Here is a 19411-nt window from a genome sequence, read left to right as displayed (position 1 = left end):
GATCTATGCTTTGCATCACTAAATCTGGGATACTTGCTGTGACACTGCTGAACCTGGGCATCACCTGATAGGTGATGGGATAAATCACTTTAAATGAGGGCAAAGGAGAAATGTATTTCAGGGATATTGTTACATCAGAAGAGTGTTCCTTGGAAGAAAAGTCTGCTGAGTGTTTGGTCAACAACAGCTGCTGGGATGCAGGAGATCCTGTGGGAACCAGCCTGCTCCACAGAAAGGAAAGGTGTAATCTCGTTACCTGCTGCTGTGCAACGTGCAAAAGGAAATTCCCTTTTCTGTTGCTACTGCTGCAGTTTTATTGTCCGATATTTGAAGGAAAGACCCAAGTCCCACCTGCCCTTTTGGGCAGGATTTTCCTGTGCTCTGGAAAATGAGGCTGCCAGCAGAGGGCACACAATATATGAATATGTAGATCCTATATAGGTCCTGGCAGTAACTGCCTCCTAATGGTTGTCAGTGCATCTTGAGATGCTTTTCCGAAAGGAGAAACAGAGGCAGGGTGCGAAGTGACTTGCCTAGGGTTGGAGAGTGTCGGGAGCAGAATGCACATCCCGCATGGCAAAACTGAGAGAGTTACTTAACTTGTCAAAAGTAGGCTTTGATTTAATTTTATTTCATAGCATCTTTTAGGTTGGAAAAGACCTTTAAGATCATAAAATCCAACCATTAACCCAGCGCTGCCAAGTCCACCACTGTGTCCCTAAACACCGCATTTATGCATTTTCTGAACACTTCCAGGGATGATGACTCCACCACCTCCCTGGGCAGCCTGTCCCAGTGCCTGACCACCTTTTCAGCGAAGACATTTCCCCTAATATCCCATCTAAACCTCCCCTGGCACAACTTGAGGCTGTTTCCCCTTGTTCTGTCGCTTGTTACCTGGGAGAAGAGACCGACCCCACCTGGCTACTGCCCCTGCCAGGCAGCTGTAGAGAGTGATAAGGTCCCCCCTTATTTCCTTCCCTTTGTATTTTGCTTTTGGGGTTTCTCCTTCTGCCTGACTACAGGGAACTGAGGACGCATGCTGAGGCCTTTAAAGTCTAAATTTTCAATGGCCAGTAGGATTTTTTGGGGTGCTCACCCCAGAGGTGTCAAGGTGAAGTGATGGAGACAGAGGTAACCTCACTGCAGCCTTCTTCCTCCTGTTTGCATCCCTGTCACGGTGGGGCATGAGCATGTACATGTGGGGTCAAACAGGAGGATCTGCTGACCTCCATCCTCTACCAGGATCTGGCGGTCCTTGGTCAGGAGCTAGGATGTAGCAGTTACTATGATACCCAAAATATGGGTGTTTAACCCTTTCTGTAGCTTGGATGCCTTTGTGCCCTCTGTTAGCCCACACGCCAAATACCTTTTTGCCCTTAGAGGCAAAGGTGTCCCTGAACCACGTGTGTTTGTCAGCTCTTACCTCGTTTCTAGACAGCTCTGATCCAAAGCAGTTTAGTGCACTTCAGCCTTCATGAATGGAAATTTACCCCATCTCCTTCTAGGTCCTTAGGGTTTCCAAATGTCATCAACTGCAAATGCTATTTGAAAATGCTTAGCAAGTTGTAGTCTGTTGGCATCAGTCAGTCACCAAAGATAACCAGCTTGTTTTCTTGCTCTTCTCGTTAATATTCCCTCCCAGCAAAGCTCTGGAGACATCATTAGGAGCAGTGAGCTCTTTGGAGCCGGGCTAACAACTGCTGAGTAGGTCATTTCTGTGTAAATAATTTGCTTCTCGGTTTCTCTCCATGCCACAAGCTGAGGGCAGCAAGTCCTGCCTCGGCATCAGCAGCTCAGCAGTGGAAAAGATGCTGGTCCTGAGCACGTGGAAATGGTGCTGCTCCTTTTGCACCAGCACTTTCTGGAGAGGGAGCAGCAAGTGGGTGGACCTAGTAGTGACCCCAGAAGGTCTTGCACGGTTCTCCAGGGCTGGATATGCCGAAATAGAGGTGAGAGGAGAGGGAGGGAATAACGATGCTTGCAGCTCCACCAGATATGGAGCCTCAAAGCTAACACAAGTGAAGCTGTGATGAGCTCTGAGCCCAGTTCTCCTCCTCCGTGGCCAATATGGGAAGCTGTGTGCAGTGAAGTGACCATGCTGGGCCAGAAATTGGTTGTGTGGCAGCTTTCAGTGCAGTAGTCAGGCCCTGTTATTAATGTTCTTTTGTTTATTTATCCACCCAGAATTTCTCAGCAGGGTCTGGTTTTCCTTCTTTTCCCACTACAACCCTTCTCTCAGGTCTTTTACATTATTACAGAGAACCATCCCATTAAATAATTCCAGGAAATAACCCTGAAAATTGTACCTCAGCCTTAAAATGAAGGGCTGAAAATTTCCCTGGGAGGTCCTTATACTTGTCGCCTGAAAATAATAATTCTAATTAGCTTCCATGCCCACCCTTGGGTCCAGCCTAATAAATCCTAATGAACAGTAGCTGATTGAAATATATCCCTGTGAGTTATTTAAAACAATAAGTGTGCCCCACTCCAAGGGAACAGTTAATGATGCTGGTGGGTCGCTGGTGGAGCCCCTTGCAATGAAAGAGGGAGGCTGGTAGAGCAGAGGTCTGATGTTTTCCGTGGGGCCCCGGGGGATGTGAAATGCTGACTTGTAGACCAGTGTGGAAGCCTTAACTAATAGAAATGTCTCTACCTGCAAATCTTCAAGGGTTTTGGTGGTTACCAAGTGATCTAGTTCTGCTTAAAATAGCACTAAGGATGAGGTAGCGCAGGTTTGAAATCATGTTAGAGACACAGTTTAGGACAGGAGGGAGCCTGGATGGAGCCAGGACTTGCCTACCTCTCTCCCCACGCAGACACGGGCGGGGAGAGAAGGAACTGTTGTAACTTGCATGATGGGAATGAGAAAAAAGTTATCGATTGAAGCGGGATAAGAGGTGGCTTTATTCTTGTGAATTACCCAGATGGCAGCAAACATGAAAGCAAATCTTTATATGTTTGAGCTGCTTTGCAAATGACCTGTTTACCCCCCTCACAAAATATATGTTGTACCTCTTGTCCCATAAATCAAACCTTTTGAATTTTCAGTTTTTCAGCAAACTGGATTTCTTTTAACAGGAGAAGTTATCGGTAAAAATACTTGCTTTTGCTACGACTGTTTGCTTCCCCTGACTCATTGTAGGAAGGCTGAAGCAGCTTCAGGTGACACCGTCAGTAAGACAGACGGAAAGGTGACCAGAAGTCCCTGCCTGCCTTCAGAAGGCTCATAGACTGGGGTGCATGTGCTAAAATGCCCCCCCACACACACGTTTAAACACACAAATCGGCCGCCTCCTCTCGGTGCTGCTGTGCATCCAGGCTGTATTATTCAGAAATATGTTTTTTCCTGTGCATCCTGATGTCTGTTTAGCTGCCCCGACCAAGCTGGTCTTTGTCCTGCAAATATGTTTAACCTGTTGCTTCTAGCTTGTTTGTGCCTTTATTTACTCGCCTGCCTCCATAGGTCTATAAATGAGAACAATTTCACATACGGAGCTGACGAAAGGACAAAGGTAAGCTCGAGCTGCACTTTTAACATTCATTCACCTTTGGTTTGCAGAAGACTTGCACTCCTGCAAAACTTTTGATACAGATTAAGCTGCATGGCTCCCATTTGAGTTAGCCAGAGCCTTGCTTTTGTAAGCATACTCTGTCTTTTTAATCTCCATATCCCCTTCTGTGCCTGTCCCCCACATCTGTTGGAGCCCTGAGACACGCAGAAAATGGGTGATGGAAAACTCCAGCGTGTCACTGGTTTGTACGCGGCCATCACAGGGTTGTCCCATAAGCCAGTCCCTGGAGCATTTTCCCCTACCCACTTCTAAATTACCTGCCAAAGAGGATTTTACATCCTTCTTCCCTTGTAGGATTACCCTAAATAATTCCTCTTGAGCAAAGAGACGGCTGCAGAGATTTCAGCTGGTGATCCCACGTACCTGGGTGCATGGGGGATTTGCTCCCTGGCTGCTGAAACATGCCGCTGCCTTCCCCAGCAGGTCCCTGGGGGCAGCGCGGCTGTTCAGACCCAGGCTGGGCACACACCTCTGCCGGGTTCTGTGGGTGCAGGCTCCTGCTCCCTACTGCTTCTTGCTGCGCACAGCTTGTGACACTGATGGAAATGCTCGTTGACAGCAGACACGGGGAGATCTTTCAGAGACAATTTTGCCATCCGTAGGCTTCTTTATAGCAAAACTATGTCATCCCTAAGGCTATAGCAATTCTGGATTTGCTCAGGAGCTTTATCTGGGCATAACTTTAAAGGTCTGGGGTTTGGAGCTGCATCTCCAGCAGGACTTACAGACATGCCCATTGCATGGGTGTAAATCAGCTCTGGAGCTCGTGGCAGCAGCGTGTTGTGGCCACGTAAGATTCCCATCCCACCTTGGACCCACGTTCACCTCCATCTGCCTGGAGAACCCTGGAGTTTGTGGAACTGAAATAACTCTGACTCTGCCTTGCACGTTTGTCCCCTGCAGCTGTCACTCTGACCTTCTGCATCTCACAAGTCTTGGAGAAGATGATGTAGAGTGGGCGTCCTGGGCGTCCTTCGCCCTTCGCTAGAACAGCGTTGCTCCGCACCCCTCCGTGGAGCCAGCCAGCCATCCCGGCATCCCCGCACAGTGCCACGGCCGGGAGGGGAGCGCCAGGTGCTTTAGGCAAGGTTTGCAAACGGGGACGTGACTGCGCCTGGCCTGGGCCGGGCACGTGCAGCTGTTCAGTGTCTACTGCCTGGGATTAACATAGCCGACATGCTCCTCGTGTCCCACCGCGCTCCGGCTCGCGTGTGCGGAGCAGGGCACTACAGCAACGCCCGGGGGGGCTCTGAGCGGGACAAGCCCTGGCCAAGGGCACCGCAGGGGCTTTTCATCCAGACATGCTCGGTGGGGCAAGCGGTTGTATGGGCATCTGCAGAGCTCTGCAGTATGACCTATGGTACAGTGCACGTTATTTTATATATATATATATATATATATATATACACATATATGTATGGGGGGAGTTAACAGTTTCATGAGAACAGTTTACGCTTTTGCTGTGCATTTGGCCTGACTCTTTCTAAACCAATTACTCATTCAACTCGGTTTGTGTAAAGAGATTTTGATAGACTGAAAATTTGGCCTTACAGCAACAAAATCTTTTTAAATACTGCCCAAGCTGAAATATTTATTTTTGGCTATGTTAGCTGTCTGAAGTGATGAAAGGATTCTTTCAGGCAGCTGTTCCTTACATCTTGCATTGCTGGCTGCCCCACAGAAAGGGAGGAAAAGATGCTCTCCTGACTTCCAGATGCTTTCCATGGGTTTGCAGTAATCCAGTGCCTACTTCTGCTCACTTCTTTGGAGCTGGAGATCATTCAGATGTCACCAGCATCGATTTGTCTTCTTGCATCGTGCCCTAATGTCCAAGGAGGGAGACACTAATTTTGTAATTAGGTCTTGAGGGAGACTGAATCTGCTCTTGGCTCTGCCCCAGGCTTCCTGTGTGACCCCCAGGTAAATTCTAGGGAAAAAAACACTATTGTCTTTCTGAGGATGATAATGCTTTTGTGTTCCTGATTTCTGCCTCGCCAGACTGTCAGCTTTTTAAGGAATGTGGACTCTCTGTGCCAGGGACTGTATGGACCGCTGGAGGACCACGATCTCATCCAAGATCTGCAGGAGCCACCGTGAAACAGGAAGGTAAAGGACAACAGGAGCAGGCAGATGCACGAGTGGGCTCGCTGTCTCTGCCCCCCCCCCCCCCCCCCAGAGCAATGGGGAGATGAAATCCCAGGGCTGTGCAGTGTGGTCCTCACAGCGCTGGGCTGGGGTGGGCTGCAGGAGGAGGAGGGGAGTGGAGCTGAGCCCCTGCCTGTGCCTGGGTGGTGCTCTGGGCTCAGCACCCGGCAGTGGGCTCATGGGATGCTGAGCATCATGCCGAGACTTCGGCTATGGGAACCCTCAGCCATGGGCTGCAAACTACAGGTGTTTGGGCTTTGATTAAAGACCATAAAGCCACGGCTGTTGCCTTGCCGTGCAGGGTGGCAATGCAATAAATCAAGATAAAATCAGTGGAGTGTTAAACAAGCCATGAGTGATTTACAATAAATTGTGTAAAGAACATTATATGACTTTCATAGCACAAGAAAATTACTGCTGGAGAAGGATGCAGCACTGCTTAGGTTTTGTTTCCTGTTGCATTTAGAGAGCTTTTGCTAATCCTCCGCGCCGTCCTCCTGCACAACACAGAGCCCGGAGCATGGCAAGGTGGCTGGGGCAGCGCAGCCGCTCCATGCTTGTGCATCCCTCAGGCTACCCGCGCATATCCCAGCTGAACAGTTTCCTACTCGAGAGCCAAACCTCTACAGCAATGCAATATAGAGCAATATGCTGCCTCTTTGGATACACTCCCTACCCTTGCATTTGCAGTACAACAATTGTCTTTGAGGGCTGGGAGAGAAATGTCAAACAATTTAGCGTGTAGAAGAGGTATCTGCTTGCCTTCCCTTCTACAGACACGTAACAGCAGAAGCCTGTGGGTCCCAAATCAAGTTATTTCTTATGTGAAGAATCCTCTAATACATCCAGCCCGTACATATTGTGTATATATCCCCTACTATGTTAAGTCCTCTAATACATTCAGCTCTTCAACATCATCTTCTTGGGTAATTCATTTAAACTATTAGCAGCTATTTAAAAGACTTCTGTCCCATAAGATTTGGTTCTTAGTGCAACAAAGGTCATTTTGTGCAGTAAATTAACTAATCTGCACCATCAGCAGTTTTGCCTCGATGATTTCAAATACCTTGCACATCACAAATGCATTTACCAATGATACAATCAATTGGAATAATTTTACCTCCAAAGGGGCCTGACCTACATTGGAGTCCTTTAAATGAAAAAGTTAATTTTAATTCATTTTAAAACTGCTGTGGTGCCTCTTTGGTTAAATTGTCTTACATTTGTCTACAATTATCTGTTGTCTTTTCAGTAGAAGAGGTATAAATTTTCAGCAAGAAATCAAATTTCTGCAGCCTTTGTGGTTTTACTGTTTTTTATGTTGGCAACAAACTGAAAATTCATTATTTTTGTCTTGTCTTGCCCATCTAATAAACAAGTGGGAACATACCAGGCACCTGCAAAAGTGAAATTCCACTCTTTCTCACTGAAAGAGACTACAGAGCAATCAGTGAAATTAAAGAATATGAAATTTCAGCTCCATGAAAGGGGAAATCAGGGCCACGGCGATTTCTTGCCACAAGCAGCATTATTCAAAATGTTGTTCAAACTGCAGTCAGGCAACCTGGCTCACCAGAGCCTGCCCGATTGTTAGAAAAGGTGCTGGGAAGGCGCCAGTAAATGGTACACGGTGCTCAGGTCAACCTCCGAGCTTTAGAGATGAACTTATTTGCAAATATAAATGTGGGCCAAGACTAATGTCCCAAGGACTTCAAGGGGGCAACAACCTGTGCTTAAAGGTCGTCTTGGAGAGAGATGCTCCAAGTCTGTGAGTGGAAGAGGAGAGGTACCAGCCAGCTGTGTGAAGGCTTGAGCGTGAAGGCAGGGAAACGACATACCCAGTGGTGGATGCTGTGACTGTCAGAAAACACATCTGCAGCTCTCGGGCCCCAGGACATCGCTTTCCTCTTGCTGAGCAGGTGGCCACATCAAGGAGATGAGGAGGTGGGAAGGTGAAGGGGGAATGTGGAGATCAGATTTGTCTTCCCACTCAAGGTGGTCTCTTCCAATAAGTTGGGGAATTTTTTTCAGGCATGCACTAATGTTGCTGCCAACCTGGTAGCTCCCCTTCTGCCTTTCTGGGGCTGTTGGCTTAGAGCTAACTTCACGTGGAAATTATTTTTATCAAATATTTATTATGGAAATATTCTATTTACAATGTGTACTAAAACCATAAAACATGAGAAGGCAGATCTGAGCAATGCAATTTTTTTTTCCTTGAGGACTTGGAGAATATTTTGCAGTTATTTTGAACAGTTTTTATATTTAGCAAGTCTAAACATGACATAAGAAGTAAATAAATCAAAGCAGCAAACACAACAGAAGAAAGAGAGGAGCCACAATACAGTTTTTGAGCCTGTCCAAAATGCGTGGGTTTGAAATACGCTCACTCAGGGATGTATTTGGAAGTGCTGCACACTCAGCTGTGAGACTGGAAACACAGCGCAAGGTGGATGATGGGTTTAGAAGATGGATAGCCTTGTGCTGCTCTAACGCAATGCCAAAAGTTGTTAGGGGATGCTTTCTCCGGATGTTTTTCCAGAGACTAAAGCACAAATGGTAGGCTTGATGTCAAAAGCATTACATTGGTTGAGGCATCATCCCAGTTTTCCTCAGGATTTAGGTGGGACTTCAAGCCTTTGTACTCCTTGTGTGGATGACTTGGTGGATTTCTCCAGGCTTGGCTACTGAGAACTTAAATATTGCTCCATAGTGGAGTGTGAGACCCCATGGGGAGGTAACCCTCGCTACATTGCTGAAGGCAAGGCGAGAAAATCCATCTCTGCTGATGCCGCTGGAATGCAGATAGAGAGCTGGTGTGGGGGCTTTGAGGCACCCAAACCCATCAGGGCAACTCAGAGTGTTTGCAGGGGCTCCTGCGGGATTGTGCCCAGGACAGTCGCCATCTCGCAAAGCCACCCCTAAAGAAAGGGCCAGGGAGCAGCGGCGAGGGGGGGATAACAGATTAAGGAATAGGATGGGGGCTGAATCTAGGGGAGAAGGAAAGGAAAAGTGAGGGAAGAAGAAAGAATGCAGGAGCAAAATCCTGGATTTTTTTGTCAGAAGAAGGTACGTGTTCCAGGTGGGAAGGGAGTAAGCTCTGCAGTCCGCCAGGCGGGATGTGCAGCTCGGCATTCTGTAGTCACGGGCTGATGGAGATAAGTTGAGTGCGACGGAAGAACTACCCCCAGAGTAGGTGAGTGTCTTCTTGTACCAAGGAAATGATACATTATGGGTGATTTTGAAAGTCATAAAAGTAAAAATATAATTTTGGCTGGGGACCTATTTATCTATCTATTTTAAAATGCATTTTAACATCCGTGTATTTTAATTAAAAATACATTTTAGCACCAGCTTAGCCAAACTGCCATGGTGCCAATCTCCTTTTTTGGAAATTTCTCCTTAACATTTTGAATTTATTATAAATTCATTGTTTCTAATACAATTTTTCCCTTCTCTTGTCAATTTATTATCTGTTTTTCATTTCCCTTCTCTTTTGTTAATCTTTCTAAATAACTTTAAAGTGGTCCTCCATCTATTTAGCTAAATGAATTCACTCCACAGATACTCATTATTTTGAGGATGATTTATGCAAGCACTATTAGCTAGATTGTTCCTTGTTTGAAGGTTTTTCTGCAATCAGAAAAAGCCAGATTTGAGTCAGCTAGAATTAGATCCAGTAAAAAAAAAAATATTACATAAAGTATTCAGCACCTCTGTCAGACTTCATATATAAGAGGTTAGCTTAATAGGCATAAAAACACAAAGAAGCTTTAAACTATGGGGCTGACCTACTGATCTTATATTAGCCTGGGAAATGCTGTAGCATCAAACCCCGAAAGTCAAATGGGATTTTCCGCCCCCCCCCCCCCCAGCTGATCCTCGCAACTCTATGGGAAGAGGCTGTGCATCACGTACAGCCACAGACGAGGGCATTAAGCTGTGCTACGCCACTTGATTTACTGTCTGGGTTTCATCTGACAGTACGCCACGGTGGCACACCCAGCACATTTCATAAATGTTGGCAAAGCTCCTCTGTGAGCCTCGCTAGCAAGCAGGGCGTGAGTCGTGCAGGGATGCCAGGTCCCGGCTCTCACCATGCCCGTGACCTTGAGAAACTGCTTTTTAATCCTGGTGGGGTGTCACCTTGGCGGTGGGTCTCTTTCGGGTGCCCCTGACCCAAGGTTCAGCAGCCAGGGCTGGGCAGGCTGGAGACGCTGCTCCTTCCTTCTGCGGGGTCACTGGGACCTTTACAGCCTTTGAGGGGTTGTAGGCAGGTTTGTAGGAGGAATATTAAATAGAACTTGGCTGCTTTATGAAAAAATACCTGAGACAACTGCAGATTTTCTTGTAAAGTCCTACCTTGTCTTTCTGTGACAGCTTGCCAACGGCTGCTACATGCTAAGTGACATCAAATGGGGGAGATCAGGCATCGGGTGAGGTCAGGGGTCCTCAGTCCACATGCTGGCTGTCACGGCCAGAGCAGATCTGGTTTCTGAGCTGGTGAAACCGTTGTGGCTCCGGTAACTCCAGGAGCCCCGTGAGTTTGCCCTGCTGAGCTCCCCCGCAGCAAGCACCTGGGATGGGTGACGGGACCCAGCACCACTGCCTGCCCCAGGCTCACCCAGCTCACCTGTGAGCCCAGGACAGCTCTTCTCTCCCACCTGTGCCATTCCGGGGCAGGTGTGCACAGCTCCAGCCCATCCATGTTGCACGTGGACTGGCATATAGCCGGGTGCGTGCCAGTGGGGGACGGTTTATTAGGACCAGCTAAGAGCATTACACATCCCATTATGTCAGCTGTGATTTTGCAAGCCAAGCACCCATTCAGGGTATATTGTGTATTCTCAGATTGGTATTGATCTTAAATTTTCTGGTGGTTTATTAACGACAGAAACACTGCTGCCAGATCCTTTTGACTCGTGGAAACGTGAAGAAGTGATGCTGCCATCCGTGCAGTCAGCTGGGGACAAAGCTGGAGTAAACGGAGCAGAATCTGGCCTACTCCTTCCAACCGTGGTCTGCAGGTTAAGCAGGAACTACGGGAGGAAGCAAATACCTTTGCCAACAATGTTGTCCTTTTTCAATAACGACCACCTTTGGAATTAATCCTGGTCCTTTGCAGAAGGAGCCAGAAATTCCTGCTGGGGTCAGGATTGGGGCGGTTCTTTGCCAGGCTTCTTCCAAATCCTCTGTTTTACAATAAAAGTCCTTCTCAGTCCCCATTGTTGTGTGGAACTTACTAATAAGGTTCTTGGCTTTAAATACTCTCCATCAGGCAACAGGTTAAGACCTTGACAATGCCAGGCTCCCCGTGCTGGGTCTGGCTATGGGAAGGGTGTCTGCAGCTTGGAGCTTCCACCCGGCCTCTGCCTGGGGAAGGGCAGGAGCCGGTGCTCACGGTGGGGGAAGAGCTTTGAAGATGGATTCATTAGTCATGGGAGCCACATCCCGCTCTGCCAATACAGAGCCGGAGGGGAGGCATGGAGGGAAGTTTATTGCTTGGGCAGTTTCTGCCTTTGGGAGAGGGTCAGGAGGTGCCGCGTGCTCCTGAGGCTTGGCCTTTCCTTCTCCTGATTCCCATTTTTGTAAACCTCTCTTCCTGGAAAGGACATTTTCCTGAGCAAGATAATTTATGAGTGGAAGACAGTTTGCTCAAGGAGAGCTCCACCAACTCACACACAAATCTTCCCTTCCCACAGTAATTTATGATTTGCCCTAATTAGCCTGGATAAACGTGTGGAAACTTCAAGTGCAATCTCCTCGTTGCACAGTTCGCTGTGCAGGCTGCGTCCTGCTTGTCAGAGGCATTGTTTGTTCAATAATAAAATTGCCACATACTGTTAATCACAACCTGCAAACATCTAATAAAACAACCATTGAAAGTGTGTATGTAAAACCATCTCCTTGCTAGCCTTGTTAGGCTCGGCTCTTTCTGCTTTGAAAGCTGCGTGACCTCCCTTTTCAATCAATTCCCAGCTATTAACCATGAAGAATAGCATTGGGAACTGCATTTGCAAATTGAATGTGGTGGTATATAATGAACTCTCACTTTAAAACATTCTAGTTGAGGGGAATGTAGCTAGCTAACAGTTTTTAATCTCTTCCCCCCCCCCCCCTCCACCTGCACTACATACAGCTATAATTCACAGAATTTGATATAACTCAAAAGAATAAAACTTCTTAAGTGGAATTGAGGGGGGGCGGCGCCTGTAACGACTCCATTATCTGTTTATTCTGATCCCTCCAAGCTAAGCCCTTGAGCAGATTAGCTACTCAGCTAAAAATCGCTGCCGTTTAAGAGCCGATCTTTATTTATTAAAATGCTCCGACCTCTAACTTGGGCTTATACATTTATTTATTAAAACTAATGAGTTAATGCCTTGGGGCCAAGCGGGCTTTCCAGGGGGCTGGGGCAGGCGGCAGCCCCCCTGGGAGCGGTGCTGGGTGCCTTCCCACAGAGCAGGCTCCGGGGGTTGGGGGGGACGCCCGGCCGGGCTCCCCCCGCCCCCGGCTGGAGCCCCTGGGGGGGGGCACACCTTCCCTTGGGGGGGCGGGGCAAGGGGGTAAACCTTCCCCTGGCGGGGGGGGGGGGGGGGCACGGCGGCGGCGGAGCCGCGCATCCCCCGCGGCAGCGAGCGGGGCGACAAGCCCGGTGTCCCCCTCCGCCGGCTTTGCCGAGTCCTCTCCGCCTAGCCGGGGGGGGCTGTGTGTGTGTGAAGGAGGTGGAAACCCCTCCCGCCGCCACCGCCGCCTTCCCCTCGTGAGGGTGACCCCCCGAGAGGGCTTGGGCGACCTGCCCATGGCCACGCACCTCGGAGCCTGAACAAAGGCAGGGGGAGGGCAGCGGGGGGGGGCCATGCCGGCGGCCCCCCCGCCCCCGACCACCCGGGGCTGCCCCGGCTCCTCCCGGCTGCCCGCCCCCGCCCTGCCCCGCCGGGCTCCCAGCCCCCTCCGCCCCCGCTTCTCTCCTCCCCTCGCCTCTCCCTCCTCCCCCGGTAAATCCGAAGTTTCCTGTTAAGCACGGGCGAAGCTTTGCAAAGCGGCTGCCGAGCTGCCTGCTCGCTCCTTGGGATTACCGTCGGGAGAGGCTCCGCTCGGCTCGGCACGGCTCGGGAAGGGCCCCCCCCACCCCGCCGCTTCTCCTCCATTCTCCATCCCCGCGGGCGGGCGGGCGCCGCACGCCGAGCCCCCCCGTCCCCCCCGCCCCCGGCTGGATTTAGGGGGTGGCGGTGGTGTAGGGGGGGGGGAGATCCGCCGCCTCCCGGCGCCCCGGTTGCTGCCTGGTCCCATGTGAACTGGAAGGCACGGCTATGCTCCTGGGGACACCGCGCTCCGCCAAACTAAGGTAGGACCCCTCCGGCCCCCCATCAATTTTCCATTCACTGAAAATAAAAAGGAAAAAGCCGGTGGGTGGGGGCTCCCCGGGGGGGGGAGACCCAGCTTCCCCGGGGGGCGGGAGCGGCCGCGCCCGGGAGGAGGCTGCACCCCCATCGCCCGTCTTTGTTGTGGCTTAAGCGGCGGGGCCAGGTGGGCGCCGCGGCGGGGTGCGCCCCGCTGCCGGGGGGGGCCGGCGCCCCTGACCCCGTGCCCTTGCCCCGCAGGTCCTGGCCGCTACCATGAGTGATGGCGAGAGCCGAGAGCCGCCGCGCCCGGCCGGCGGCGAGGTGCGGGTGCCCATCGCCGCGCCGCCGCGCCCCCCCGCCGAGCAGCCGCCGGAGGATGCCGGCTCCGGCCCCGGCAGCTCCCCCGGCCGCGACCCGCCGCCCGACCTGGCCTCCGAGGAGGGGGAGCAGGTGCCTTACCCGGCTCTGGCACCCACCGCCTTCTTCTGCCTCAAGCAAACCACCCGCCCGCGCAGCTGGTGCCTCAGGCTGGTCTGTAACCCATATCCTTTCCCCGAGGGACACCGCACCCCCCTCCGTCCGGCTGGAGCCCCTCACCCCTCCCCGGGACCCCCTCCCGAGCCCGGAGCTCCCCGTCGGGGGCCTGCGTGCCGGGGGCTCCCGCTCCCTCCAGCGCCTGGGGATGCCCCGAAGCCCCCGGGGTCCCCGAGTGCCCCCCTCCGCTCCCAGCTGTCCCCATCCCCACCGGGGAGGGGAATGTGGGGCTTTGCAGGAGCGGGACAGGTGGGGAGCACAGCCCCCCATGCTTATCCCACTGACCCTTTTTCTGGGGGGCGAGAACCTTACACCCCCCTCGGGTTCCTTCAGCTGCACCAGCATCGCCCGCCTGTCCGGTGCGGGAGGGACAGGGCGCAGGACCAGGTGCCCAGCCTCAGCATCGCAGCGGGGTGGATGGAGGATGCTGAGCCGCAGCCCCCCAGGACCCTCAGAGGGGAGAAACCCCTCAACTTCACTGACCTCTCGGTGGGGTGGGAAGGAGTGAAGTTTAAAGACAACCCCGTTATTTATTTTAGATGCGGTGGGGAATTTCAGACAGGAGCTGACCCTCTTGCTGTTTATATAAGAGAGCTCAGAGTGTGTGTGCGCTTTCTTGTCACAGAAAAATGGAGCAGGTTGGAGTTGGTTTGGGGAAGGCACATGCCTTGCTCGCTCAGGTCCCGAAAACTCCCCTTTGCTTTTGTTCTTTTGCAACTTGCAGCCAGGGAAGGAAGAGGACAGTCAAGCCTTTCGGTCTTTCCCCCTCCCCTGTGTCCTTTACCCAATTTATTGATGTTGAAAGAAAAAGAGCAGTGTGTTCCCCTCGATTGTGACATCCAGAAAATTGAATTTTACCCGAAATGCTCGTGTGCAAGCAGAGTTGTCAGTCTGTCTTGATAATGTTCAGAAAGTGAGCTTTTAGCTTCGCTCTGCACATCAGCTCCGAACCGTTGACATTGTGCAGATAATTAATGCTTTTACCTATCCCTGATACCTGCCTGCAGTTTGCTGCCTATATCCTGCTGCTGCTATTAAAAGCATTATTTATTAATATGGTTATTATTGATCTTGCTTCAGTTAACCAAAGAAACCCCTGTGTATCTGAGATCACAGATTTCCTCGGCAACACCACCAAGTCAAGTGTTGTCATTAGGAGGAATTGCACAATCCTCCCCAGAAAGCTGCCTTGGTCTGTTATTAGGAGAAATACTTGGAGGGGAAACCCACAATTTTTATGGCCTTGGGTCTCCTTTCGTTTGAACTAGGTTTACCTGAAGTATCGACTTTTGCAGAGGTATTTCTCCTTTACACTGTTGTGAGGGGGGAACGGGGCTCCTATGTGCGTGTGGGTGGAAGGGAGAAGTAAACGAGTAGTTGATGTCCACAGTGGTGCTTTAGCCGTATCAATATTAAATGGGAATGATGGTTCCGTAACAAAAAAGTGATAAACCTGGTCTTGGAGGGGCTTGGGGAGGGCACTGCCTTCCTGTTCCAGCTGGGAGTGAATCCAGACGGATCTCTTCCCTGAAAGCAGGTTATTGTGTTTCAAAACTTTGGGGGCAGGTGGGAGGGGGAAGCCTTCCCCACCCATGGGGTCTCGCTGTCCCACACGGTGCTCGGGGTTTGGCATCCCCGTGGCTGGTGTTGCTGACAAATTAACCCGCAGCAGGAGGAAAACAAAGTAGCGTCGGCACCGAGCGAGGGAGGTTTGCGTAGAAGAGGGTTCAGGTGTGCTCGTGCTGCTGTGGGGTGAGGCTGTGCTTTTATTTTGCCTTTCAGCATCTCTCCTAAGATTTCACAGGAGAGTGAGTGCCTTTATAAAACTTATACATCTGACATAGTATTAGATGGAAATTGTGACGGTTGGTTAATAGTGAAGCAGAAATGTAATAAAACTGTGTAAGCCCCATGTTGTAGTGTTATTGCTGTCAGAGCCGGTATGTTTTGGTTGTAGCAGAACAAAGCTCACGATGTATCGCAGCAATAGGGATGAGCCCCTTGCTGGGATTTTTTTCCTTTTCTCCTGGATGCCAGCAGTCCCACGCATCGCGGTGAGAATAATCCTTCGGTGTTGACTCTTAAGTTTCTTGGCGAGAGCGCTCACTTTGCTGGTGGTTGTGATTTCTGAAGCAGCTTAATGAAGTGTGTGGAGCAACCTCCAAGGAGCTGTGCACCTCGCTCTGGAGCTGGTGCTGTGCTGGTGGCGCTGGGTGCGTGTCAGACCGCAGGCAGCTGGAGGTTGGGCAGCTCGGGGACAAGTGCCACTGCCACGGGGCTGGGACACTTGGGGAGCAGCTAGATAGGGGACTGCTCGAGGTGGAGCGTGGGTGGATCAGTGCCGTAAGGGCTGAGATTCCCTGGGTGCCTGTCCTGGGGGAAGAACAATTTGAAAGAGGAGATGGCAACACAGATGTGGCTTCTGGCCAGTTTTGCAGGTCTGGTGACCCTGCCTGCCCAGAAGCATAGATCCATAAACCATGATAATGAGCTTTATGTTTGTATTAAAGTCTCCCTCTGTTACAGAAGGAAGGGACATGACTCTGAAGTCTCCTAAAATCTGAGTCTGAAGAGCTTCACCGAGGTGCTCGCTCACCTGGGAAGCATTAGCCCCTTTGGAAAAGCAGGTGTCCTCCTTCAGTGGTGCTTTTCCTTGCTGGGGAGGTTGTCCTTTGCTCTCCTTGGGGTTTGTTTTGTTAGGGCGAAGGGGAGGAGAAGGTCTTGCTCCATGCCCCCTGATGCCCTCCTCTCCCCGTGCTGAGTGAGTGATTCCTGGTGTGGGAGCACATCTCTGCATGTTTCACCTCCAGAACTTGTGCACCTGGCTGCCAAGCAGAACTGCTTCACCCCTGTGTCCCTGGGCTGCCAGCAGGGTTGTCCGTCTGTCCAAAAGCAAGGGTGTCCCATCCTGCACATCCAGGGTCTGGTTCCCAGCAGGTCCCTGCTGGTTCTTGGGGGGTGGTCCTGTGGGATGCTCCTGGCAGAGGCAGGGAGCTGCATCCCACCGTGCCACAGGCTTTGTACTGGGGACCTGGGCACATCAGCATCCAAAAAGTCCAAATGCCACCGCAATTCTGGCAGCGCCATCGAGTGTATCTCACGTGGGGCTCCTGGCAAACCTTTGACAATCCAGATTGCCTGAAACCCAAAAGCCGCCCAGCCCCTTGGAATATTTGTTGGTAGCAGAGACAGCCCAGACCTGTGGCTGGGAGCAGGTGGAAATCCTCCATGGCTGGGCCAAAAGCATGGTTTGCCTCTGCGGCTTAAGCAGAGGGGGTTACTGCCAGGCTTACAAATAGCTAAAAAAAGCTGTTGCCTGGTTCTGGTGGGGGACAGGTGGGGCTGGGATCAGTTTACCGGGCCGGGAGCCTGCCCAGCCGGAGGCACGCGTCTGCCAAAGGGCTGCGCATCCCAGGGAAAACGGGGGAGTGGGCAGATGTAGTAGATGCACGTTTGTGTTTTTTAATAGCTGCGCTGCCTTTGGGAATGTTAAGAGCAACCTGGAAAAAATCCCACCCTGGCTCCTCCCTCCCCTTGCATGGTTTTGTATTAATAAAACCAACAAACTTCTGAATTCTTCAACAACAGAAAGCAAAAGGTCTGTGAGGAGCTGATTTTTCAGGTGTGGGAGCAGTAATCAAAGAGTTGTGTCCATTAAAGTTTAATCAAAGGAGCAGAAAGTGTTCGGACTGGCTCTGATTTTCACGGTTGACTCTTGTTGAGCTGTTTGCTGTGTAGTGTCACTCTACAGCTTGTCTAAGTGACGGCTCCAGCGCAGGAGTCTCCTTCCAAGCTCCAGCGTTCCCTCCAAACCCAACTTCAACCAGAAAAAAAGCTATAGTTTAGAGCAATTAAACAGCCCAAATATCATTCTTATGATACGGGCAGTGGTTAAAATTGCATTTTCACTGTCAAGTTGTATGGTATTTTCCCTCTGTTATTACTGATTTAATTTGCCTTTTTTTTACAAGATATATAATTGGAAGCAAACTTACTTATTTCTCCAGTCCTGGATCTCCTACGTGGGTTTATTTATAGAGGTCTGTGGGTGGGACTGTGTGTACTCGGTGTGCACGTTGAGTGGTTCAGAGCAGGGGGTTGGTGTCTGCAATTCTGCAGGGTCCTTCCCCGGCTTTTCCCTGGCCCCACTGCTAATGGGCGGCTCTACACAAACACGGAGCTACGCCTGGGTCCAGATGGGTCTTTTCTTTAATAGGGTATTTTGCTGCTCTTAACATTTTGATCAACAAAGTGTTGAGCCACGTTTTGTCAATCCCTCGGTGTCCCTGCACCTCGGGATGAGGGGGGGGATTTGGATGCAGCTCCTGGCTCTTGTTGGTCCATGGGCTGAGGTGGCGAGCGGCAGTGGGGGGAGCGCTGGCTGGCCATCGCCAGGACGTTGCATTGCTGCCAGCGGTTTTACTGTGCGACTGGCTGGGGAAACGGGCTGTAACCCAGGGTGCGAGGCGCAGCCACGATTAAACCTGCTTTCCATCACAGCGCCGGGTGTCAGCTTTGCAGTGTGGCTTTGATAAGGTTCGAGCAACTTTGCTGGTTATTTCGTGGTTCATAAAAACATGCAGTGATTCATTATAGGTTGAATTCCGTGTGCCTTAGTCAGTAAAAAAACCTTCCGCTGATTTATTTTCTCAAGTGGCTACAGAGCTTGTTGGTGCCAGCTGATTTCTGTGGGACTTGGCTCTCTTCTTCTGTTTGGGTAGAGTCCCTGTTTGCATCAAATCTGGGGATAATTTTTTTAATTTTTTTTTTCCCCCCAAAGTGCTTCTTGCAGCACTCGCTAACTGCCCTTACAAGCGCTTCAGGGCAGACCTGACATCCACACTAACATCCCGTGTGTTATGTCCAAGCATCCCTCAGTATAGGTGTCTATGCACTTGGACGGTGAAAAAATGCGTTTAATGCAAAATGGTGCATCTGCTCTAACCCTCTGGTCCTCGCTCCCTCTTCCCATTCCTCGCACTGGGCTAAGCTGTTTGCTTGGCAGTGTTATAAATTGTTCTCTGATGCGAAGCTTGCAGTTCTCTTTGTTCCTTATTGCACAACTGATGTGTCCTGGCTCCTACATCTCTGGGAGCATTGCAATTTGTGATTTGGGGGGGGGTTATACTGAAGCACACAGCAGTGCAGGTAAAAGTGACCGGGTCTGGGCTCCCATCAGTTTGACAAACTTCATTTGATTGCCTGTAATAAAGCTCCTCAAATCTGATACATGCTTATCAGAAAGCCTTTGCTTTTAATTTGTTCTTAGTCAGGCTGTATCCTGACAAGTGCAATGGGAGGGTTTGACCAAATCATAATTTGTCATCTCCGAATATAAATATTGCAGTTAAAATATTTAGCGTGCTGTGGAAAAACCCGTTAGCGAATAAATGTATTTCTGGCCTCATCCTGGGAGCTGCTGAGCATCCACGACGCCCACTGAATCTGGTGAGAGGCGCAGGTGCTGTGCATCCAGCAGCATCTCCCACTGAATGACAAGCAATTAGGAAACATAAGGAAGAAAAGTCTTGTAAATTGTAACTAATCTAAAAATATGTTGTCCACATGTGTTTTAGCTCCTTCCATTTCAGCGTTCTGTGTTGGCTCAATACATCTAATCAACAGTTTAGTCCTGAATTTTGCCTTTAATACCAACCAGGGCTGTCTTTGTCTGCTCGTTGTGGTCCCTGCATCCCTGGCACAACCAAACTCCATCATCTCTGTATTGCACCCTGAATTCCTAAAGCACTGCTCATAGCTTGTACCTCTGTGAAACGCTTGTTATTCCTGTCTTCAAGCCAAACTGGGGAG

The 19411-nt window shown here is 50.5% G+C and overlaps 1 protein-coding gene across 1 annotated transcript in view; it reads left to right on the top strand.

The window, feature by feature from the left end:
- The first annotated feature begins 12747 nt into the window (after window positions 1-12747).
- CACNA1H (calcium voltage-gated channel subunit alpha1 H) overlaps window positions 12748-19411 on the top strand; it is a 254598-nt gene continuing 247934 nt past the window's right edge. The window contains exons 1-2 of the mRNA XM_056337895.1: window positions 12748-13068; window positions 13325-13608. Coding sequence (XP_056193870.1) covers window positions 13340-13608 — 269 coding nt within the window. The 5' untranslated portion in view covers window positions 12748-13068; window positions 13325-13339. The remainder of the gene's footprint in view (window positions 13069-13324; window positions 13609-19411) is intronic.

The sequence above is a fragment of the Falco biarmicus genome, chromosome 4, assembly GCF_023638135.1.
Source record: "Falco biarmicus isolate bFalBia1 chromosome 4, bFalBia1.pri, whole genome shotgun sequence".
NCBI classification, from domain to species: domain Eukaryota; kingdom Metazoa; phylum Chordata; class Aves; order Falconiformes; family Falconidae; genus Falco; species Falco biarmicus.
This window is presented reverse-complemented; position numbering and strand designations above follow the sequence as displayed.